This window comes from Accipiter gentilis, chromosome 8, assembly GCF_929443795.1.
Source record: "Accipiter gentilis chromosome 8, bAccGen1.1, whole genome shotgun sequence".
In the NCBI taxonomy this organism is placed as follows: Eukaryota; Metazoa; Chordata; class Aves; order Accipitriformes; family Accipitridae; genus Astur; species Astur gentilis.
Window position 1 is genome coordinate 32,955,890 of NC_064887.1, and position 25,483 is coordinate 32,981,372.

General features: G+C 41.1%; 1 protein-coding gene across 11 annotated transcripts in view; it reads left to right on the plus strand.

Moving 5' to 3' along the window:
* Positions 1-25,483, plus strand: part of RABGAP1L (RAB GTPase activating protein 1 like) — a 268,294-nt gene that overhangs the window by 205,028 nt on the left and 37,783 nt on the right. Inside the window, exon 1 of one of the 11 annotated variants that reach the window (XM_049808543.1) lies at positions 22,723-23,688. The exons of 9 other annotated variants lie outside the window; for them this stretch is intronic. In XM_049808543.1, the coding sequence (XP_049664500.1) occupies positions 23,578-23,688 (111 nt within the window). In that variant the 5' untranslated portion in view covers positions 22,723-23,577. Of the gene's footprint in view, positions 1-22,722; positions 23,689-25,483 lie in introns of those variants that run through there. One more of the 11 variants, XM_049808545.1, reaches the window with a different exon arrangement.

The window sequence follows — 25,483 nt, forward strand, 5'->3', positions numbered from 1 at the left end:
AAAAATTGGGCCTTTTTCAATGCAAGGCAAACACACACATTTTTGTCACCTGTCACTGTACTGACAAAGTTATTCATCCCAGCTGGGTGCACCCACAGTTGTGGCTTGCACCAGGACCCTGGTATGGCTCATAGAGAATAGCTCTACTAACAGAGTCAAAAACAAAAGGCTAAGGTAGCAGGAGCTGTGCTAAGCTTTTTCTCATTTCAGAATTGTTCTTTGTGTAGTTTTAAAAAAGATGTACTTTAATAATGTTGCTATTTAAATGTTTTGAATTCAAACTGCTGTTTTGAAGCTCACACCTTACTGATGTGGGTGAATTATTTTATTCACACCTCTGTTGCTGTTTTATCTGGAAGTAATTTCTTGCAGGCATGGTTTAACAGGGAATTACATATTGATTTATGTGAGTTTCAATGGAAAGAAGTAAAAATAGCTCACTTGCTCTCTCTCTCTTGTCTCTAGTGCATTCTCTCTCTTTGTGTTTATATGTATATATGTATATTTATCTAGATACTTGGGGTTTTTTTTACTATTGCGAGAGGTGGTAAGACACCACAAATGCAACAGAAAAGCGAAGGAGATAACTGCAGAAAGGGCCTGAAAATGCACAAGCCTTTTATTCCTTTGGTTCCACCAGTGGTGTATCTAATTAATCTTCCAATATAAAGAACAGGAAAAAAATTGCTCATTTATCAACTTCTCAAGAAAAGACCAAACCAAATTGAAAAGAATTGTGTTTAGATTTATAGAAAACCCTGCCATGCCTGTATGCGACTTTTTATTAAAAGTCAATGATCAATTCCACTTATTATGTCTGTGCCGTTATCTCCGAAGTGCAGGATCTAATTGTCCTTGTAAGGAGGGTCATGTTTTTTAATGCCTGTCCTGTTTTCAGCTTCAGCTTCCTTCTTTCTGCTTGCTTTTGTGGTGTAGTGCAGCAAATGAACTGGTACCTGAAAATCAGATGAAAGTGCCTACAGAGGAACTGGGCATTAAATATTATTGTAATCATGGTAATAAGTGTTAACAACATAGAAAACATGTCATGCATTTAAAAAAAAACAGTTTTGGCTATGAAATACTTAATTATTTGAACTCTGTGTATCTGGCTTTCCAGTGAGCAGACGTGTTGCCCGGTAGTGAGGTTATTTTTTCATGGCATTTAAGCATTAGTAAAACTGGGCAGGGCTTGTTAATTTGTTTTTTGTTTGTGCTGAGTTGGCATTATAAATGAAATCAGGTATATTGTTAATTTTTATCAACAGGGAAGGAACAGGATTTTATTATTAATAGTTAAATATAATCACATTTTAACCACCTAAAGTAGCTTTGCAACCTGACTGACTACAAATATTTTGGTGTCCTTGTAGTAGTCATTTGTTGCATATGTACTTGTGCTTCCATGAGTAAGGGCATTAAGGAGAATAGTGTTGAAGGTAAGGATCTTTAAAGAACTATAAAAGTTTGAGGTAGAAAAGTGGATAGACGTATTCATTGTCTGTATCCCCAGCAGTTGTATCACAGCATATATCATGAAGAGATTTGCCCAAAGTATTAGCAGTTTAATTCAGTAAGGTGAAGAGGACATCTGAAAACCATTCCATGGTCCAGCAGGCCACCTAAATTTGTTTTGTTCACTTTCGTGCCATCAGGAGTCATGGCTTTCCAGGGTGACAGATGTTTTGCCGTTCAGAACGGAAGAAGGAAAGCATACTTGGAAGGTCTTTTGGCTTAAGCTTCTTGAATCTGGCTCTTGCCTCCTGGATGAATAACAGTTCTTTTCTATCCTTGATTCTGAAAATAGTACAGAGAGCAGTAGATGAAGGTGGCAGGGAGTCACACTGTTTGACAGTGCTGTCTTCTGCCATCTTTGCCACGATTTGTCTAAAATAACTCGGCTCTCTGAGTAAGAGGAAGTGAAAATTTTTCCCAAGCTGAACTGGACACATTTGAATCCCAGATGCAGGTTGGCTGGAGGACTGACTAACCTTCTATAAGGTGACATGTTAAAATGTTCTATAAAAAGTTTTCTACCTCCAATGGTCTGTATGTCATGCAGTAGCGGAGTGTCTAGAGTTACTATTGTCAGCACAGTAATCTTCATTGTTCTTTAGAAGAGAAAGTCTAAACTCTCTCTTCCTTTGAAGGAAACAAACCCAGTAATGTGTAACTGATTTTTCTGAGGGATGCCTTGAGTTTGAATATGGAGGAAGATTGTGATGATGGTGCCTGGCAGGTTTGCGGTACCTCTTGTTCTCACAGTAAGAGGATATCCTTTTATAAGACACTTCTGTGATGCAAAAGAGGCCATAGAGGAAGAATAAATGTATCCCAGGATCAGCACTACAACCATAATTAAAAGGAACAAAACCACAGGCTTTCACATTTTGTGAAGAAAGAAATGTATGTAAAATTATAGATGCAGAAATGCCTAGAAACAAGCTCTGTGCCCCATATTTATGTTGGCCAAGAAGCGTTCCTTGATACTGTTTTCAGCATCACCAAAACTGTTCAGGCTTAAGATGGAGAAATCTCCCTGGAGGTGAAACTTAATCTATGCTTCTCTTTGACATCTTTCAAGCATTCAGGTCTGAGGAAACAGGTATCATCTCAGCAGTACATAGCATAGTGGTAATTCAGAGGAAACCTATTTCTTCACATACAAAAAGATGCTGCAAGCCTTGCTAGCCTACGTCTTTGTGCTGTCTGTGAGAACTCTTTTTTTAAACTGCGTGTCCCTGAAGAATATTGTGTCTTTTTTTTTTTTTTTTTTAAAGTCCATTTCTGTGACCAAAGAAACTCTGTCTTTTCTCCCCTTGGAACAGTGGGAGAAGAAGCTCTGTTGTCTACTGGGAGTTCACTGCCCACAGAGAATTATCTTTTATTTCTATGCCTAGAAATCTTAGAATACATGCGTTTGAAATAGATTGCATTTGAGCAAAAAAATTCAAGCTGCCTTGTGTCATATTTGATCAGCTTTTCTGATACATGTCTTTCTCAGAAATGCTGTGGTTATTTTCTTTCTACAGATGTTACAGAATTTAAAGGTTAGGTTATTGGAAACAAGTCATGACTATATTACAGAAAGCTCAGGTAATCCAGAGCAAATGGCTACTGCATGCAGTGGCTTGGGGAAGAAAAAAGTGATTAATTCTCAATGTAGTGCAGAGAACAGTTGGGACCTGACATTTGTTTAATTTCATTTGTTTCTTGACAGATGCAATGAGGTGAGAAATTCTGAAGCACCATGCTATACTGAGACCTAAAGCTAAACTTTTAAAAAATAATGGGGGGGGGGGGGGGGGGGGGTGGTGGTGTTGTTAGGCAAAAGCTAACAATGTTCCCTTTTTTTTCCCCCCAGAGCTTTTGCAAATAAACAAAGAAAACACATTGGGGACAGTGTCTTTATGCATTTTTGCTGGTTTTTGATATCTCAGGCACCTGCAGTTGAACTTCTCTGCTTAGAAAATAAGCGAACAAACAAAACTAAGTATAGAAAGATGGCCGTATGCATTTCATAAAGGCAGAGCTATGCAGTGACAGTAGCTTTTAGTGCTGAAGTCCCTATTAATAACTTTCCATTACAAAGCCCAGGCATTATTTTTGCCATTATTGATACTGTTCGAAGTTAAATTCATTGAGTGATTACTTGACTATTATCTAAGCAATATGTAGCTACTGGAGTGGAAGTTTAGCTGGGTGCTTCATAAGGGCAATATTCACATTTTTAGGATCCCCTTATTGCTTTGCTTCAGGATTCTCTGGTTTCCTGCATTATTTTTACCATATTATAGCCTTGTTTCTCTTTTGGAGAGTAAGTAGTGTAGTAAACATAGGGTTAAACTGCAATTTAATTTGTTTGTGTTTGGGCATAAATAAATTACATCAGGCTGGTAAACAGAGGTGAAGAGCTGTATGCCAGAGGCTTTGGAGAATTGAGTTAAAGTGCTATATAGAAATGTCCTAGTATATTTATCTCCATTTGTAGAGGTGTTTCATTTTATTTAAGAATGGCAATGTGCCAGTTTACTCGTTCACAAATTTTTAAATAGTGTTCTGGTGTTTGGCTGTTTCATATTGCTTAAGTCTGAAGTAATTCCTCTGTAAATGATTATTTTCCGTGAAATGCTGTGAACACCTGGACAGAGAGGTGTCAACCCATTGCCACATCGGCCAGCCTCTGTCTGCAGAAGTTCATTGCTGTTACACTCATTGCTGTTCCAGATGTGCACCCACAGCCCTACAGGTGTACTGATGAGCTGTGGAAGCCAGGGTGGGGAGGGGATGACAGGTTCCTTCTCCTCGTTGCTCTCGCTCCCCCACATTCCTTATCTCCGCAACAAAAATTTGAAAGGATAAGAAAAAGTTAAAAAGCACTGTTGTGGGGCTGTTCGCTCAGAAGCCTTGACCGTGTATCTCATTTTTCTGTTCAACTGTTGAAGCAGCAGATGAAGACTGAGTCCTCATTATGTTACCGTATCTGTTTATTGTTATTTCAACTTCCTTTGCTTAATTAATGCAATTTCCTTGACAATAATTCTTAACCAAAATTTGATTCTGCAAGTGAAGTTAGTCAAAAGCCATGAAAAACCAGAAAATCTCATCTCCGAGTAATTCATGAGCATAATAAATATTCTCTTAAATCTGGCAGTATAGGCACAAATCCAGTGTACATGCACAGCTCAGGCCCAAAGACGGCATGTCAGGTTGAGTCACCCAGTTACTGTGACAACGGAGCTGCAAAATCTTCAGCTTCAGCAGACGTCCAGCCCAGCTGCATTTGCACATTGCACCAACCTGGAGGGGGTCCTCATCGCTCCTTTCCCAAATGAGAAATACAGGTGTGCTTTCACTAACGTAAATATGCTGTGGCTGACATAGTTTGGAGAGGCTCAGAGGTTAAGGTTTTGACCTCTGAAAAAAATTAAACTATAGCTAAACTTCTTAGCAGAGTCAAGTCATTGTCTGAACAGCTCTTTTTTAATCTCAGAAATCCTTTTGTTAACCCATAGCTTAGAGCACAAGATCAATGACCTTATCGTACATCCTCCTGAGGAACAATTTCATGGCAGTCTGAGTAAGCCACCTGATTGTGCCACCTGGGATGCTCCATCTTTACACAGTAGGGAATATTGATTACACTTCAGCTGGTCAAGAGCAGTGGAAGAAATTGGAAATGGATCAGGACTTTGATTCCTAACTGCCTAACGAGAATGCTTTGTTCTGCTTGCTCACACACTCGTGCTCTCCCGAAGGTAGCCTCTTGCAAGCTGCTGTGTTCAATAACGCTTGTGCCTTCTGATAAACTATTTTCCCCATGTTGGGCTCTTTACTTTTCCCGCCATCAATGACACACAAAAAATCTATTGTCAGGCTGTTAGTTTTGATGACTTTGCAATGTACCTGACCTGTTAGAAATGAGAAAAAAAGAATTTCATCACCTTGTCACTGCTGAATTACTTTCAAATATTAAAGAGTCCTGAAAACAGTACGTGTGATTTCTTTCTTCGTGAGGTAGAAATGAACGGGGGCTCTTGTGCTGAAAAGAGCTGTGATTTGGTGCCTGCAGAATCTAGACCCCAGCACACAGTTTTCTTCATTATAGCAGCTCATCCAGACCATCATACTCACATAGGCCTGTGTAGACAAAAATCCCATTGCTTTTAATAGCAGCATAAAGCTCAGAGGCAAATTTGGCCCTTGTTTCTCTTTTAACGCAAAGTGAAATTTAGGTTTGTGTTGTAATGAACTTCCCCCAAGAGTACTTAATTTGTTTCTTCCTTTTCTAACATGAAGCAGGGTGTGCTCCTTTCTGAGGAGGAATGACATGCGGTAAGAAAGCAGCATCTTGCTTGGGACAGTTTGTGTTTCCAAGCAGGACATTTTGATGAGGGGTTCCTGCCAAGGCAGTGACTCTCTAGCCCAGGGGAATCTATTTTTGCAACATGTTTTTTTGTTCTGCCCTGAGATGCACCAGAGCCACCTTCTCCAGCCTACATGACAAACCCAAGCACTTCAGGACTTGACAAAAATGCTCCTGGTCAGAGCCGGGGGTGTGAAGGGGAAGGAGGCACTGCCTGGACTTGGTAACCCTTGAAAACCTCCTCCTCTTGTGCTCCAACAGCAGAGGACCTCGTAGCCTGAAGCAAAAGGGGTCATCACAGGCACGGCACTAATTGCCGAGGTGAATTAGGAGGATGGGTGGTTGTGGGCTGTGCCAGAGTCCATCTTGTGTTCTGCTTGCTCTCGTCAATCTCTCTTCATCAGGCAGCTTCTCCTCAGGAAGGAGGAAACGAGCAGCACATGTATAGATCCAGCGCTGGGCCAAGAGCTCACACGGGGGATTGTTGGGAGCCCTGGCTCCCCTGGGAACAGCAAAGAGTCCCTCTTTATTTTCCTTCCATCTTCCTTTATTGTAACATCCACAAAATGTCAGTAACAATAATGTCTTGTAGAAGGACTTTGTCACAAGCAGTGTTTACAGAGTACCTGTTTAAAAAAGAAAACTATTTGCCTATATGCCTTGCGGATTTTCAACCTTTGGTCCATCATACAGGAATGTTATACAAGTTTATATACTGTCACAAGAATCTGGGGGTGGGGGAGAGGTGGAAAAAACTGAGAAATGTTTTCAAATCCCTGATGTAAGGGATTTGACATGTCCTTACTCAGTGATGAGAACATGTATGGAACAAGCACCTGTCATAAGGTTACATGGGTCTGGGTTTCGTAGTTGTTTCCTTTTTGTTGCTTTTAAGATATAAAGTGAATTGTAAGGATTAGTAAGAGGATAAAGATGTATGTGCTCTGGGAGCCTTCTCGGAAAGATCAGTAATGATGGCTCTTAACTTTTTAATGTGCCTTACACTGCACTAATGGACCTAAACCAGCATTTTATTCTGAAGGCACATTTGTTGACATCAGAAAAGGGGACTTGGCTGCTACAGGAGTGTAAAGAGCATACAGCAGACAGTAATTTAGAAAGGTATTGAGCTTTTATTTTTGTGACCTTGTCCAAATAGGAAGTAATTACAATATAATTCAATTCTGAAAGTCTGGAAACCATGACAGTTGAGAGAGAGTGACATTTTAGGAGAAATAAGACTGTGTTTTAGTACATATTCTCTTTCAGACTCCTAAGCATTGCTGATGCTATTCGCTCTTCCCGCTTCTCTTTTTCCACTCTTAATACATGATCAGAATGCAAGCTTCAGGCTTGTCTGCACCTTCACTTTATTAAACCTCTTCTCCCTGGTAATTTCCAGTACTTAGGATCTCCCCTGGCTCTACTTCTGTGCTCAGTTCATGTCACGGCTGAGGAGCTGCCCCATCTGTCCATCCTGTGAAGGGAAGGAACCACTTCTGTGCTCATCCCTCTGTAACTTGTCTTTCTGACCTATGCTGCTAGCACTGACGGTACCAGGACGAGGGAGCCTGCAGCCTGTCTGTATTATGCTGAGCCTTTAGCCAGACATATACTAGTAAGCCACCTTCAACAAGCGATGCACACAGATACTAGACCTGTAAGCAACACCACTCCCCCATAAAATGGGGCTACGCACTGGAAAATGTGCAGTATTGGGTCATAGTTAATCTTTTAAATAAAATCCTGTGTGGTGGAGAGTGGTGTAAGCCAGTTGCTGTATGCTTGGTAACCAGTATGTTTGTATTAATATAGCAGTATTTTTTAATCTCATTGGAGAAGGTGTCCTGGTTTCAGCTGGGATAGAGTTATTTTTCTTTCTAGTAGCTGGTATAGTTTATGTTTTAGATTTAGGATGAGAAGAATGTTGATAACAACACTGATGTTTTCAGTTGTTGCTAAGCAGTGTTTATACTAAGTCTAAGACTTTTTTAGCTTCTCATGACCAGCCAGGAAGAAGGTTGGAGGGGCATAAGGAGTTGGGAGGGGACACAGCCAGGGCACCTGACCCAAACTGGCCAAAGGGATATTCCATACCATGTCCAGTATATAAACTGGGGGCAGTTGGCCAGCGGGGGGTTCGCTGCTTGGGAACTAACTGGGCATCGGTGGGTGAATGGTGAGCAATTGCATTGTGCATCACTTGTTTTGTATATTCCAATCCTTTTATTATTATTATTATCATTATCATTTTATTACTGTTATTATTATCATTATTATTTTCTTCCTTTCTGTTCTATTAAACTGTTCTTATCTCAACCCATGAGTTTTATTTTTTTTTTGCCCCCAATTCTCTTTCCCCATCCCACTGGGTGGGAGGGGAAGTGAGTGAGCAGCTGCATGGTGCTTAGTTGCTGGCTGAGGTTAAACCACGACAGGAGATTAAATCCTGGGATGCACACCTACAAGGACTCATTTAGGAAAGTGGAGAATAAAATTCCTTTTGAGTTTTGATACAGTGTGTGGTTCTTGTGACCTAAACCAAGACTATCTCACTTCAGTCACTCATTTTGCTCAAGTTCAGGGAGCGCTAACAGTTTCACCAGACGCTTGACTCTCCAAATACCCCAGAGATTAAAGTATCACAGCAGCTCTGCGAAGCAGGATTTTATCATGTCTGGTTTGGAGGAGGAGAAGCTGAAGCGGACAGTGAAGCTGTATGCTCAGGCACAGCTAACTCTGGCCATGCAAAAAGGAAAAGCGTCAAGGTATTTTAGGTTGATGTACTTCTCCAGCAACGGGATCACATTGTTCCCAATTAACTACTGTAGCCTATAGGTTGTTTTCTTGTGTATTTGTACTAGGAATGTCTCAGGACAGTCAGTTATCTCTTTGTGTTTCTTTCCTCTGAGACTCATCCTTACACCTTTGATAGATTCACTTAATAGGCTCATTAAGGAAAGGAGGGCCTCTCGCCTAAGTGTTTGCTACATCAGTGAGCCTCAGTTGCCTTCTTTTCAACTCCAGACAAATAGGAAAACAAACATTGCCAAAGGTGTCTCTGTGTGCAGCCCCCAAGGACCCAGAAATCATTCTGAAAATCATAAGGACTGAAAACAGCCAACCTGCTCTACAATACGTAATTGACTGCCTACCGAACTACTGGTGATGGCTTGTATACACTCCACCCCAATCACAGGAACAATTAAGTGCTGTGTTGGGGCACTAAGGAGGATGAAATGCAGGTGAGAAGTTTTCCTGCTCCAAGCAAATTTGGTTCACATGTAGGCCCCCAGATAGGTCTTACTCTGTTTCTGAAGTGCCACACAAATAGGAGTGACTCTGAATAAGGAGTAAAATACGTTATTGCTGCTCTGCATGTGTGTAAAAAGCAGGAGAAAGGGCTGCTGTGTTTTTCTTTCCTTCTCCAGTTTAATGCCTGGGCAAGCCACTTAGCATCTCTCCTGACCCAACCACCATCCTACACCACCTTCTGATGGATCGTGTGCCATACGGGTCCCTGGTTGTGTCTTGCTGCCACAGACCAGCTTCACGCACATTTAGCAGTGGGAAACAATTAACTGGTACAATCTGGCCCCAGATTAAGTGACCCAGAAAAATCTTTCATTCAAAACTCCCGTTTTAAGTCTTCCATGAAATGTGTACACGTTATTCATGCTGTTCTCATTACTCAGTTCTCTCAAATAGCTGCTGTCTATGTAATGATTCTCTGTGTCCAAACAGGGTTGTTCCAGAAGGCTAGAGAAGCAATATGATTTAGAGGAATTATCTGGCCAGAGCAAGTGGATCTATGCTGTTGACATTCAGTTACTCGAAGGATTCACAGGGACCAAATTCCTTAAGTGAACACAGAGCTAGCATCGAGATAACCTAGACTTGAAATGATGGGGAAATACATTAGATAACTGTGCAACTGAAAATGTGGTGTATACTCAGCTGGGACTAATATAGCAAGGATAGTCTGATATGACTGGGTTTGGGCTATTTAAGATCGTTAATAAGTAATTAACCCATGAGGTGACTGTAAGGGATGTAATTTTAATCAAGATTGAATTATTAACTTGCCAGGCCCGCTTTGGAATTTATCAGTACCCAGGCAGGACAAAGCCCCTTGGCCACATTAATTAAAGATCCCTCACACTCAGGCAACGGTCCTAAAAGATGCCCACCTTATCAGATTCACCACTTAATGCTTTTCTCCTCGCTGCCACTCAAAGGCCCCCTCCCCAGTTTTACATTCAATTTGTCTTTTGCTGAAAAGCTGCTAATTTCATGCTACTTCAGCCCTGCAGCAGCCAGCCTGTTGCTAAGCAACCTCCAAAATACTGAAGGGGCCATGGTCTAGCTGCTTTTCTGCAGCCCACCCTTATTTATTTACTTATATAGCTAAACAGATTTCTTCCATAACGTGGAAGCAGATCTGTAAACTTCAAAGTTGCAGGAGAGTGCCTTTACTTGCATAGCTGTCTTCTCTCCAACACCATCCTCTCGCCTATTTTTACTGGTGTTCGTGTTCATCAGCTGAGCAAACTCATCGTGATACTTGTTGAACTGGAGTGGCATCCAGGAGGGTGCTGGAAGTATATTTTGAAGGCGTAGCTGGCCACGGACTGCTGTACCCGGTGTGAGATAGCAGCTGGGAATCTCTTTGGTCCCAACAGTCCTTGATGGAAGAAAAAAGGGTCAGAACAAATGTGGCTTTAAGCCATTTTTCTGCTTACTTTATTTCTGGCTGCTTTAACTTCAGCTGTGTCCGCGTTCCAGGCTTCCTGTAGTCTAACTAGATTTGCAAAGAGTGAAAAGATGCTTATCCTTCACCTGCCCAGCAGTGCCAGAGGCAGTTGTACAGGAACAACTGCATTTTTGTAGGATGGGGTTGGGATCCCAGCCAGGGCACAGATTTGCCTTAAATTGTATCAGCAAGAGGAGCAGGTTGCTGATGGAGTATTTGGTGTATAGATAAACTGGCAGAGCGTTTGTAGTGGCTGCACGTGAATAGAGGAGGATAGGAGAAACATAATAAAGCTGTTCTCGACGTGCTCCCAAAATGGGGGAAGGTGGAAGTGGTATGTGTGCACTGCTACATCATGTATCGCCCAGAGAATCTCATTGCCAAGCAAAAAATTGGGACCACTGATTTGAATCACTTTTAACAACCAGGAAAGCATTAAGTGGATATACTGTAACAGAGCCTGGCTGTGTTTGTTGTGGTAGCGTTGGTCACGTCAGCATTGGTGTTAGACTGCGATGATAACTGATGAAAGAACTGTCACACTCTTCAGTAAAGGCTTCAGAAACAATTCAGATGGTCTCACAAGCTCCCATATTTTGTACCTTTTCTCCAGCACAATACTGTGGCGTGAGAAGGAGGAAGATGATTCCTGTAGAGATTTATTTGGAACAAACAGGTACCCAACTGCCGCCGCCTTCTTTTTCCCTTCATATTTTTTTCCTTTTTGTTTCAGCAAGCAGAGACAATGTTCATGAGCTGAGTCTCCAGACTATACTTCTTCCACAGCTGTTGCCTTTTGGTCCTCTCCTTGCTGCCTTTGGCTGCTGCTCACTGACAGCTTATTTTTGTCTATCTACTGTGGTTTTTGTTGTAGACTTGTTTTTGGTAGAAAAATAATTTTTCTGCTTTGATGATCCAGCCATTACCTGACCCTTTCTGGAGAAGAGCAGAGAGAAGCACATGAATGCTTGGTTTTGTACATGCAGTCCTGTAGAACAGGGCTTGTGCACAAGGCCAAATGTAATTTTTTTACATCAAAGTGAGATGAGGAAGGTGATGTTTTAAGTCCAAATTGAATTTTCCCCTTACTTGCTTTAAGCATTCTATTACCCATTTGGAAAACGAAAATATTTCTTGAGGGAGGTTTGGCATACTCATTCTGTATTCTGATTTTTTTCAAAATGAACTCTTGGGGTTTTTGTCATTTATGACACATCTGTCACGGGGATGTCCACTTGTTATGTACATCCAGAGGAGAGCTGATTGTCAACCTTTGGTGACCTGCAGCTCCGTGTATTTGTTTAATATGGTTGAGATTTCATCAGCCAAGCTGTGCAATTTGTGTTAGCATGTATGTTTTGGTGCTGTTCTTCACACAGAGCTCAGAGACGTGGTAGGTGCTCAGGCAAGCATTTACGTTATCTCAGGTATTCCCTCAGCTGCGTTGTGAACAAAACACAGGAGACTCAGAACCAGCTCAAATGCCCGGGAACAACTTTTACTGCCCTGAGACGTTGTTTCAGGTGCCTTTAAAATAACAGATTTTAATTTCATTAATTGAAGATAGGAAGAAAAGGATCTTTCATATGGGAAGATGCCAGGTGTTTTAGGGAGCAGATGATGATGATTAACACCTTGAATTACACCCAGAAGCAGGCAAATGACTAGGGTGGGTGGGGATCTCTGTGTTTCTTGTGGCTCCTTCCCATGTGATGTATGCAGCTTTCACTCTTGAGCTTTCAGAGCTCTGGCAAAATGTAGGGTGGTCTGCAATGCTGAGAAAGGATAAAGTGTACCTGAGCTTATAAAGGCGTTACAGGAGGCATAGCTGCCCTACAGCTATGTCTGCTCGTGATTTGTGCTGCTGCTTCTTACAGTATCTTCAGTGGTGTTGCACCCAGCCAGCTGTCTATATACCTTGAAATCCTGTAACTCTGAAAGATCTAAGAGTACAAGAATGCAAACAGTACTGATAAAGGGAGCACAGGCTGTATGTTCCTAAGAGAAAAATTAAAAAAATAAATTATAATAATTGTATTGCCCAACAAAATAACCTGAATGTTTTGCAGTGTACTACTGATAACAGATGGCCAGAAACACTGAGACACCAAGTTAGGGCATTCCATCTTTAGCTCACAGTGAGCTTTTTCTCTTGCTGCTGTTAGGCTCCATTATGAGAGATAAGAAAAATCTGACTCAGATGTTTCTGGTCTTTCTCAATTTCATAGTCCTAAGTAATGTTAAGGAAAGTATCCTCTTGTTTTTATTTTTTTCCTCAAGGTGGTTCAATGGAGATAGGGTCTGTCTCAGTAATGTCAATACTGTGCAACATCAGGGATACGCTGTATCACAAGAATCAGCAGTGTGACTCATGCATTTCACTCTCCTTTAAACTGGGGGGAGCCCAGTTAATGTACTGCTAAATCAAGTACAGGAGTGTTGCTAAGTCCATGTTTAGGTCTCCAGGTTATTGCCAAGTTCTGCAGTGAGATGTATCTATAGAAGAAAAATATTGTGTGGCATTCCAAGAAAACCATCATATGGCTGAGAAAAGTGATCAAATTCTTCACCACTTTTAAAGAGCAATTAGAAACTGAGTTATTCTCCCACAAATGCAGTAGAGGACATCTATAACCTTTCAAACCATTACATAGGTCACCTGTATTTACATTACATATAATATCCATATATAGAGAGCAATATAGCTTTTCATTTTCATGCTAGTAATTAGTTTATTTTGAGTTGGTTTATTTTTCTTCATTTTCAGATCGGCATCTTATTTACACCATTAGATTAAATGGTGCAGTTCACTATTGTTGTAGGCAAAAGAACGAACCCTTAGGGCTTATTCTTGCAGTCTCCAAATGAGTGAACAAATGCAGATGCTCATTTCCCCCCTATTAATTTGAACTGTAAACACAGAGCTGAAAGTTGATAGATGGTATCCTTTCTGAATACCAATGGCTGGTAGACTGAAAATCCTGCCTTATCATTCATAACCAACATCAAAACTAAGAGAAGCAAAAGAATGTCATCTCCTACTTTTCATGGTTATAAACCCAACTTTCCTGTTTTTTAGCATTTTTTTTCTTGTTTTGTTTAGGGGATGACTTTCAAACAGTGAAAATAATGATGTTGATCATAAAGAAACTGTGATTTGGAAATACATTGAGGAATTTCATGGTGGTAGAAACTTCTTTTTAAAAACTTTTTTTTTTTGCCAATCATCCTAAATGTTATTGCATCCTCTGTTTGCAGTTGTGGATTTTTTTTCTTCAAGTCAAGCAAAAATTAGCTCTCATTCATTCCAGGCACGTCCCTTGCATTCCTTGCAGAAGGATTTTTGCGTAAACACTGCCACAACTAAAAGACATGTTAAAAAAATCAAGAATAGATTAGAAGTTATGGCTCATTTTTCTCTCTAAATATAGCCCTTGATTTGAATGTTGAGGGGAGTCAACAGGAGTGCTGGGAGTGAGTGAGCTTCCAAGGGAGCACAGCCCTTGCATGCATGGCAGAAATACTGACCTCAGCTTGAGCAGTACATTGTGCCCAGCCTGAGCACATGGATACGAGGAGAAAATGTTCTCTTGCCCTGTGGACATCTGTGCTAAGCTGGACCAATTCCTGATACTATTTTTTTTTCTTAGGGAATGTCTCATTTCTTTTAGTCGAATAGATGTAATACTAGTAGTAATACAAGACCTATAGTACAGATTTTAAAGAAAAGACAAACTTGGAATAAGACAAATGGGGAGGATAGAAGAGTATATGGAAATATCTCTGGTTTCTGAAGAAATACCTCATTATCACGTAGCGAGCTCTTTGATAACTTGTGGAAGAACCTGCTTTCTCTCCCCCTCTGTACATGCCATTTGAACGCTTTAAAATAAGCTTATTAACAGTCAAATCAAGACAGGTTAATCTTTAAATCATATGTAAATACCAAAGCTTTTCTCATTGTGGTATATTAAAGCATTAAACGTAGATGCAGATTTTCACAGTAGGAGACTAGATCAGCACAGTTAAGCACTGAAATAGTTTGTCTCCCAAATCATCTTCTGAGAACAGAATTTCCCTTTCACTGTGCTGGATGATGATGAATAGGGATTTAGCAGCAAAGGATTATGTGAAGCTTAGATTAGTGGATGCTGCTGGTAGTCTTATACGGCTGATCAGCTTGCATGTTCCTGAGCTTCTTTCCTCCTCGGGAGGTGACCTGTACAAATTCTAGGGGAATTTGTCCAGGGGAGTACCAAGACTTAGCTGCCTTCTGATTTTCCCAGCAAATGGATCTCATGTCAAATGCTTTCTGTATCAGATTGCTGTTAATCGTCTTTGGTATAAATGTATAGTAGCAAGTACCATTTTCTTGACTTTTTTGGCTGCATTCAGTCCTTTGACCTCCAAGTTAATGCTTTCATTTTTAACTCCAGCATTGTGGGACACACTGCTCTACTGGAAAGTATCAGTAGTTTGTACTTTTAATGTATAATGCATGAAATAATCTTATTGCAGAGTCTTCAAGCATGTCTCAGTCTAGACTGTGTCTCACAGTCAAACTGTCTGACTTTTATACCTCAGCAGCTGAGATACTTGGACTGGTCTGTCTGGTTTAGTCCAATTTAACTGACATCGTGTGCCATTTCCTGCTCACCCGCACCATTTCAGTCTTAATTACGCTTGATCTCATCTTCCAAGCAATCATACTGCAGATTTTTTTGTTTTGTTTGGGGAATATGCCATTACTATTGTGCTATTTACACATAGAAATGTCTCACCGTTTCCATGAGGCTTCTGTCCGGGGGTCCACGTGGAAGACATGGCCACAGACCTTTCCAGGGCTTTGCCGTGGTGCTCCAGGGGTACCAGCGCAGCAGCCCCTGCCTAACTTTGCACAACACGGTATATGACAGTGGGTTTGTGCCTGGCCAGCTCCAGCGGTTTTGATGGACAGAGGATGTGCTATGATCCTGTCTTTTTCTTTCTTTTCTTTAACCACAAGAATTTCTCATAGCGCCTGGCTCTCCAGCCTTTTGGTCTTTCTCCTTTTTCTGGTGTTCCAGGCTATGGGTTAGGTGCAAAGTGACCGTCAGTAAAGATACTAAAATCTGATGTGATACAGGGCGCTTCAGACAGGTCAGCCAGGTAAACAGGTCATGGTGCTCTCCTTGCGCAGCATGGCTAGTTCATAAGGCATTTAACAGCACTCTGGAGAAAACTTGACAGACAACATTATAATATAACAACAGTAAAAATACTGTTGCCGAAAAACTCGGAATAAAGAACTTATCAACACCAATTTAGTGTAGATAAGCAGACACTTCTTTATTGACGGCCATGTGCGCGGGTGAGTCCTCTCAAAAAAACCACGCACACCTGAACACCAAAATCATACACCTTATATTAAACTTATTCATTCATATTCATTAGATTTCCGAGAAATGTTATGCATATTCATTAGATTTCTGGGAAGTTATTAGCATATGTTAATGTCCGTTACGCAAACGCATTGAAGGTCTCTGGTGGTCTTTCATAGTCTTCCTCACTTGTCCGCTTCTTGACCTTCCTTAGGTGATTCTGCGCAGTTTGGCCCTTGGCAGGTAACTAACTGTTTCTTGGCAGATAACCACAAGTTGCTTCATAAAGAACTTATCAGTTTCCATTAATTTAAAATTCTGACATCTTATACATTCTTCTAGGTTAAATCTTAAGCTTGTTATCTAAGTTCTAAATGTTCCTACTAGATGATTTTGGCCAATTCCTCTGGCCTTGGTACAGGGTTATAGAGAGGATTTCACAGCAGCTGTTGGTTGTTGGTTGAATGTATAAAATGCAATAGAGATCTATAATTCTATATTCCTATTAAAATTGAATATGATTAATTCTAACTAATAACAAATCAATAACAAATCAGTAACAATACCACTTACAGTTTTGCCTTTTTCATTAATTTTATCTTTATTAATCTTCCCCTGGGAGGTAGATAAGAACTGTTAACCCCTCTTTGGGGAGGGAAAGAAAAATACAGAGAGACGTATCTACTTTGAGAAAGAAAGTCAGGTGTGGCTTTGGAATGAGAAGCCCTGAGTCCTGGGCCCCAGTGTAAGTGTCTTCACGTGACTGATGTCACTATTTAATGTGCTACTTGATGATAATTAGTATCTTTTATTTGCTGATCATATGCTGTAAATGAAAAAGGCGGTAGACCATGGCTGAAGGTAGCAATACAGATACATACTTGCTGCATGATTATTGTTTGTATGAAGCCTGAACTAGCTCTGTTACTCTGATGAAGCTTCTGCTTGATAAAATTTGGCTCTGCTTGCATTAGCTTGCTGGCTTTTTGGGTTAAATCCCTGAATCAAGCTATACTAAAACCAGGCCAGAAATCCATATAAATAATTGTAAATGCAAAGCATTCCTATGCTACTGCTATGCTAAATTTCTTGAAAAATATGCTCGATGTCATGTTTTTTTCCTTTAAATACCAGTTGAACTTATAAATGCAACAAGTTTAAAATACATTTCTCAGGTAGTGTTGGGTTAGGATCAGTTTATTGTGGAACTTAGCTCTCAATGGCATTTGCATGATCTAAATGCCATACAAACATTATTCAGTTGTTGGATTGATAGTCCCAGGGAATATATATCAGAGACATTTACAGTGGCAAACAGATTGTTAATGTTTGTCCCTCCAGCAGCCGGAGGGACCCGTTTGTATTGGTTTGACTCGGAGGGCCCAGATTCAGGAAACGCTGACCATGGCCCTGGGGCAGGTGTAGGAAGGTCTGTGGTCGGCGGCCCTGCCTCCCTCAGTTGTGGTGTTGGGTTGTTTATGGGCATCTGCTGTCGCTGAACTGGGAGGAGATTAGAAATGGGTCCCCAAAGAGAAGGAGTGAAACATGAAATAGGTGGCAGAAGCGTACTGCTTTTCAGGAAACTGTGCTCTAAGTCAGTTTAGGAATTTCTGCTTTTTCCTTCTGAGTGGTTTCTGTAGGGCTGTCTGCGGTGCAGACTACCATGGCCCCACTCAAGGTGCATTAGGCTGGAGTAGCTGTTTGCGTGTTGTGGAGCTCACCAGTACTATCACCCCTTGCCTTTGCAAACAGGAAAAAAAATTCCCCTATTTTGTTTAAAATAAAAGGATGGGGAAGGAGGAAATATGCTTAGCTCTGTTTTAAACCTCAGTTGGTTTTTCAACAGCCAAAGGCTAGGATTTCCAAGATCTCACAGTAAGATTCAATATTCCTTTTACTTGGTAGCAATACTGACTTAAGGATGTCTGGCTTTTTCCTTGTTCCTCTGCCCCACTGTCTCCATCAGTGGAGACCCATCACAGGGCAGCTCTTTGTGGGGCCATGCAGTAAACTGCACCGGTAGTTCGGACTGCTCGGAGCCCTGTGCTACCTTCACCGCTGCAAAAAGTCATCCCAACTCTGATGAAGATTCTCTGCAGACAAGAAGGAAGTTCATGAAGCGAGATATTTCTGCCAGAGAGTTGACATCTAAAGGAAACTTAGCTGAAGAGAGGAAATAACGTCTAGTGCCCTTAGAAAGTGATGGTGGCAGTATGGAAAAGAAATATGACAACATAAAGTAAAAATGTGAATTTAATTAATTAAAAATAAAAAAAGAGTCATGAGTTAATTTAAAAGGCTGCAACACAATCTGGAAGGGACTGAGCTGAATAACAATGCGTACGTACCTGGCATCCTCACTACGCTGGTGTTGAATCTTTTTCAGGTTCATAGGATTTTTAGAAATCAAAAGGGGTGGATTTGTTTTAGGCAGCTTCATGCCCTAGTTTAGCTATAGTTTCAAGTTAATGTAAGACCTGAAATGAAGTGCAAACTTGACCCTAACCCTTTAAAATTGCAAGCGTTAATAACTGTCTCTTTGAGAAACAGAAGAAATACACAGAACAGAATTAATTGAGAATATGCTTTTAAAAATACAGGGAGTGACCTTCAACAGGTTGGGGAGCTATTGGCTGGCCTGCTCTTCCACCCTTTGTAGTTTTAGAGGTGAGGCTAATAAATAATTTTACTTCTTCTTCATGAGCTTTAAAGATCACCTAGGAACTTTGTGGAAGAAAATCCTCATGCAGCAGTTGTTGCATGGGAGCCTGACTAGCTTTTTGTGTGGCACACGGCTGATTTGGGGACGCTGGGAGAGGGGAATTTGGGTATTTTCTGCTACATTCACTTTAATCCATAACAAAGCACTGAATGCATTTGTAAAGGTTCCTCCTGCTTTTGCAGTGACTTTGCTATTTGTGCTTTCCCGTAAGACCAAAGGAGACCAGGATGATAGTACTGCCCTCCTCTAATATTTGTGCTTATAGTAAATTATTCAAGAGGCAGAGCTGGCAACATAAAATGAAGAATTAAAAGTCCTCAGCTTTTCCCTAGGGTGGGCTACACGTTTACATTGAGGAGGAACGCACGCCAGCACCACCCGTTTGTTGGGAATGCCTTGGCAATTCCAGCCACGCTGACCTCTGCCACCGCTGGGAGAGAAACATTCGCTCTCTCCAGCAGGATGGATTTGCTGGCTTTAATCTGTGAGAATGAGTTTACAATCTTGTCTGCTTTCAAATCAGGAGAATGTGGCCTAGCCACAAATTGGGAGGATTAAACCCGTGTAAGTACATATGCTAAAGCACATCAAGCCCAGATTTTTCCAGACATTTGGAGGATTATTTTAGGAGAAACACAGGTGCATACACCCACTTCTTTGGGAAAAAAAAATAGGCCATGTTATTTGACATTTTAAATAATAAAAATAAAACTTGGAGAAGCAAGTGCTGAACTATACATCAGCCTGAGCCTGGCAACTGCTTTTCTTGAATGGTACGGGGCATTCCTGCGAGCAATAGCTTAGCATTCAGTGCTCACTTTGAATCCAAAGCCACGTCTAAGGATATTTACCTTCTGATGTCTAAAACTGGAACAGAGTTGCAAATAAAATCGCAGTCTTCTCGAAGGCTGCACCAGCACAGCAGTAAATGCTATGCTCCATATTTCACTGGTATATCCACATGTGTGAGGGACGGGCAGCGGCTCCACGCCTTTCGCTCCAGCACACGCATTTGGCGTGGCCGAGGGTTCCAGAGGGCAGCAGCGATGTCTACAGGGGCTTTAGGTGGCACTGCAGATGACTTAGTGTGTGGATGGAAGATCTGGGCTATCTGCGGTTCTCTGATGGTCCCAAGCCCTTTGTGGGTGAGGAGAGAATGTAACTGTACTTTGGGATTCACAGCATTTGACTTGTAACCAGGTGCTTTTCACTTGCTGGTTGTGTTCAAAACAGTTCTTACAGGTCATTAACTGGGTAAGGGAATTACAAAAAGAGCCTGATAGTAACGTTATTCATTCCCATTTAGGGGGAAAAAACCCCTATAAACTTATCTTGAAGGCTGCCAAATGCTATTCCAAGTGCTCTGAAAGGAGTTTTATGTTTCCTTATCTGAAAGACTGCTGTGATCTTCCCAGATTCATTAATAAGTGAAAAGCAAATAGCAGAAAACGCCTTTGTGTTTCAGAAATGTGGTGGCAGGAAGGGAGTGCTTAGCAAGAAGCTTCACATACCTCGCATACGTAAGCTTTCCCCGTCTATCAGAAGATCCTATCCCCATCAGATAGTGGCAAGACATTCCTGGGGGTGGAGTGAGAGTGAATTTATCTTGGGAGTGAGCAGGATTTTGCTTTGCAAAGCTAGCTGGTTTGCTCAATTCAGGAATTTTCCATTCACCTCTATGATCCACTAGCATATAAATCCCAACAACTGTAATTAGGGCTACTTACCTTAATTAGTTAACAGTTTTCTGCAGCTCACCTGTCCTTCTGCTGGCTCTCTGTCATCCTGACTGCTTGGTTGAACTGCTTCTACAAAAATTCCTGCTTTGGAGGTATGCTTGCAAAACTATGCTGTGAAGGGGACTACATTCCTGTTCCTGGAGGAAGGCTGCTGCAAGGTAGACGTGGTGTTAGACAGAGAAGCGCTATTTGCTTTAAAGAAACATGAAGCTGCACTACGTGTTTTTTGTTGTCTTTTGATAGATTATTCATCACTTCAGTACTTGGAAACCCTGGATGAGGGGGAAGGCTCTGTATTGAAATGCTGGGAGGAGTGTGTAGTGCGGCCTGAGGAGGTGGTGAAGGGCATCTCTCCGCTTGCCTTTTCCTTTCCAGTTACTCTGGTGTGAGCATGCTACCGCTATGTCTGGGTGGACATATTTGCTTCAGTCAATTTAATTCTAAAGATTTAGTTTAACTGGCTTGCTACTTACAATTTTGTGTGCTGGTTAGAGTATGGCACAGACTGTTAACATGGATGTAAAATGCAGGTTAGTAGGGATTTGTGGGCAGCTCAGCTCCATTAGCTTGAAACAACAGCTGAAAAACATCCTTTTTAAAGTAAAGATATGCAGTAGCCAACATAAAAAATCAGTTGTTAGTTCTTGCAATTGCTAGTTAGAACATGCTAATATTACAAGCCCTCTGTTAAGAATAGATATGAGAAGAATTATTCGGCCAATAATACAATAGTAACATGTAGATTTAATGCTGTTAAATCATTGTAACCTTTCTGTTTAAGATGAAAAAAAAGGGGGGGGAAGTACAGGTTCTGGTCCATGATTCCTTATAAATAGAAATGTCTGTTGGCTAAATCGGGGGAGGGATTCGAGTAGCTGCAGCTGTGGAGTATGTCTGATAATTTGCATTCTCCACCTCCTGCCCTTATTGCAGAATTAAATTGGTCTCTCATTAACACGGGAATGTTTGTTGTTATACCGCCTGCTCTCTCCCCTGTGCCTCCATGACTATTCCAATACAATGTCAGTCCCTGCTGGGAGCCTCCAGAGCGGATGCCAGCAGGGCGGGAGGGGTTGTGGGAAGGGACTTTCTTTACCTCATACAACAGGTGCCTTTGTCAGCACACCTCGGAGGCAGCTAAGGAGGAGCCACTCTCAGCCTTAGGCTTTCAACTTTAGCTACAAGTAAAAAAAAACAACAAACCCACCCCACAAGACAATGAAAGCGAAGAGGAAGCGGTCATTTAAAGCGCTTTGGAAAACTGAGCAGGATTTACCGTAGCAGGTACGATTTTTGTATAGGTGGCACAGCGATCTCGTGAGCTGGATATCGCTTCAGGATTGGAATCTAAAGTATCTCTGCCATGGGAATTAATTGGAAAAAATGTGCAAGCCTTTGAAGAAAAAATTAAAAAATGCGCTATAGGTGCATGTCAAGGAAAAAATACCTTTCTTCCTCCTGCAAGGGTTAAGCCTGATCAGAATCTGCTTTAGTCTCAAGGATTTAACCTCAAGTGCTGCATTTTTTGTTTGCCATAAGCCTATTAGAACTCTCTCTGTTTCCTAGCAATAACACGCAATTTCACCCCCTATTTAAGTGACGGAGATGTTGGGTTTTTAATCCTGTACGCTACAGCTGTTGCTCAAGTTTCCTATTCAAATGCAAATAGCACCTAGTGCTGTTTAGATAGCCATGTAATCTTTGATAAAGATACTCCAGGAGCACGGAAAAAAGAGAAAAGCAAGGTGGGTCTGACCCTGTTTATTCTGGAGAGCGAGAGCACAACCGTATGCTACTGGCAACCTGAACTGGAAGTTGCTACTGGATTTGCTGCATCCAGCACATACTCTTTTTGGAGATAAATGCACGGCTGAAATGTTTTATGTTTCTTGAGCAGGTATGATGTTTCACCAGCAAGAACACAAGGCTACCAGAGAAGATAAAAATGTAGTGGATGAGTCTAAGCAGAAGTGCTGATTTGGTTAGGAGTTTCACCTTGCCTGAGTCTCCTGAAAGGAGTTTCTTTTGGGGATATTTTGGTTTTTTCTTCAAATCACTTATTATTTTCCAGATCTTCATTTGTAGTTTTGAGAATATTGATTTTTAATGATTTTTCCGAATTTTTTCTTGTGCTGCTTTTCCTCTGTGTCAAATAGATGTGGTGATAAATAAATTGGAAAATCGGGAGCAATTTGGAAGGCAGCTACGCTGTTTAGGACTCATAGACAAGAGAGATACTGTATCACTTCTTGATTAAAAGCAAAGCAGTCCCAGATTCAGGTTAAAAACCTTCTACTGTGGAAAGTCTCAATTGCATAAATTGGTTTTATTTCACTTGTGGAGGTGTGAGTTTCTTCAAGGAGGAGCTTACAGCCTTCATTGCATCTGGCATGGCTGTTTTGCCCTGTATAACAAATGGAAGCCGAAGGACTCATTTTGGAGGGTTGTGATTTGATGTCATCATCTTCCAGCTAAAATCACAGTATCGACATGGCACAAAATGCAATTCAGATCTGTGTAAAAGTGAAAGTGAGTGGTTTTAAAGATTTTAAAGGAGAGATTTAGAAACTTGTGGAAAATTCCAAGGGATGTCTGAAAGAAATCACCATTACACTGGTGTCTCTGAATTTACAAATAAGCCAGAAGCAGCAATTCATTGGAAAGTGAGACTGTGCTAACAAGTATATCAGCTTTTGCGGGAGAAAACTGGATATAAGGAATAAACAATTGCTACAAGGTTCAAGAAGAACAGAAGTGATTTCAGTTGTGCTGTCAAGCACTGACAGATCTTTCCTTGCTTAATACTAATCTGGTTTGGCTACTGCTTTTTCATCTTCAGCCTAATACTGGAATTAAAACAGGTTCCCTGGCTCTCGCCAAACTTCAGCAAATGCCTTTTGCAAGTTGGGTGTTGGGAGTGTGAGCAGGTGTTTCATGTGCGCTTCCCGTGATAATAAAAGGTACCCTTGAGAGGAAAACCCCCACGGGAGCTGATTTGCTGGGTCATATTTTCTCTCGTGACACTCCTTCCTCATTAGCTTCTTCAGGTGGGTGTGAACAACTGACACGGAACTGAGCCAAGGTTCAGCCTTGGATTGTCAACCTTCTCTGGCCGCTAACGGCAGCTTGCCGTCAAAATGATGGAAGAAATCTCCATAATGGTGGCTTACGATGCCCATGTGTTTAGCCAGCTGTACGATGAAGACTTTCTGGCCAATCTGGTAGCAGTCAGCAAACCTAAATCTGTGGTAGGTGTTCCTCTTGCTCCTTTGCCAATAATGCTTAAGGTTATATTCTGTCCAGTAGTTAAGTCCTTCTGCTGAAAGCTATTTATTATTTAGTTTCTCTTTTTATTACTTTTTCAGAAACTTGCCGCCATGCATCAACAATATTAAAATAATTTATTTCAGAAGAGATCAGATTATTAAAACAATATCATTGTGGGCTACTAAGTTTAGAAGAAGGTGATTTGCTCAGTGGGATAACAGTTAAAATAATATTTTTGAAATAATATTGAAATAATTGAAATAATAGTTAAGCCAGCAAATGACTGAACTTACCTACCAAGGGAGTTATCACTAAATGATGTAAACATTTCTGTGTTTTACCATGTCAGTTAAAACTTTAGGCCAGGTGCTCAGTGTGCAGCAAGGCTTTGGAAGTATAGGTCACCATCATCACTAAATCTATGAGGATCTGTCCCTTCTGTGGGAATGGTGATGTTACACTTTAACATGTTCTTCTGAAATCAGCATAAATAGCTGTAAAAACTTTTTAGTTAAACGACCACTTCCTTTTTTCATAACTAGCATATATCTTTATGTAAATGGCATGTGTAGTGTGGTCATCTCCCTACCTTATGGACATCCCAGGACTTGCGGGGAGCTGCATTCAAGTCAGTAGTTTAGACTCTGAAGTTTGGTGCCAAAGTTCACCTTTGGTCTCAAATTCTACAGATGAGCCCATGTGTGAAGCAGTCTGCCTAGAAGCAGTCAAAAGAAGTCTTTGTAAATAAAAATGCATGAGTAGGTGTTGAGCTTAACTTGAAAGCAGATACAGTTAAAATTTCAGTCTAAATACAAACAAGGCTAATTATGTAGCAACCCAATTAAGCATTTGTGTTTGCAGATTTTGGTCTGTGTGTGTGCTTGTATGCAGGTAGTTCACTAAGCTGTGACAAAGGGAGGTGTTCTCAGAAGAGGAAAAATTTGCTTTACTGCTATCTTGTGTAAAACCTCTCTATGTGCATTTCCTTCTTGGGTTTTTCTGCCTGTCCATGCTCAGGAAATCTCGGGTGCATGAACTCATCTCCTGCATCTCCCATAGACCTCTGGATCTAAACCAGAGTTCTGCCTAATCCCTTTTATTATGAAGCCTTTTTCTGTCTCTGGGCTCCTCTAGGCTAGAATTTACAAGGCCCATTAGAATAGTCAGCTAACAAACCTGGAAATCCAGTGTAGACAAAACTGTGTACTTTAATAGGACCTGGTTGGCAATTGGGCTCCAAGTCAGCTTTAACTTAACCAGCGTATTAGGAGTCACATACTTGTTCCATGCTGGATATTTTTAAATACGTGGTATACCTCAATTCATTGTCCAGCCACAACCTTTCCTCTTGCACTGCCTTAGCTGATTGCTGTAGCAGCATTTATTATTTTGACTAGAAGCCCAGAGTAGTAGCTTTCTTTCAGACAGGTACCCGTGTTGCAATAGGATTAACAGGAGCCAGGTGCCCGCAGAGAAGTTACCTGCTGGTGGGCACCACGAGAGGCCCTTCTGTTGAGTTTCTCGGAGCAAATGATGACCGTGGGGTTTCCTGCATGCCTCCTGCCCTCAACTGCTTGCGTGTTCTAGAGCCAGTACTGTAGTTGTTTAAATTAAAATCTGTGTGGTAAGAAAACATTTCATGGATGGCTTACCCTATAATTTAAATCTTTGAAAAGTGCTGCTTAAACGGGCTCGGTGATGGCCTCTTAAGTTTTGTATAGCTTTAGAGCAAAAGTAATGGACATTGCATTATGTATCTCTAGATTCCTCCAAATC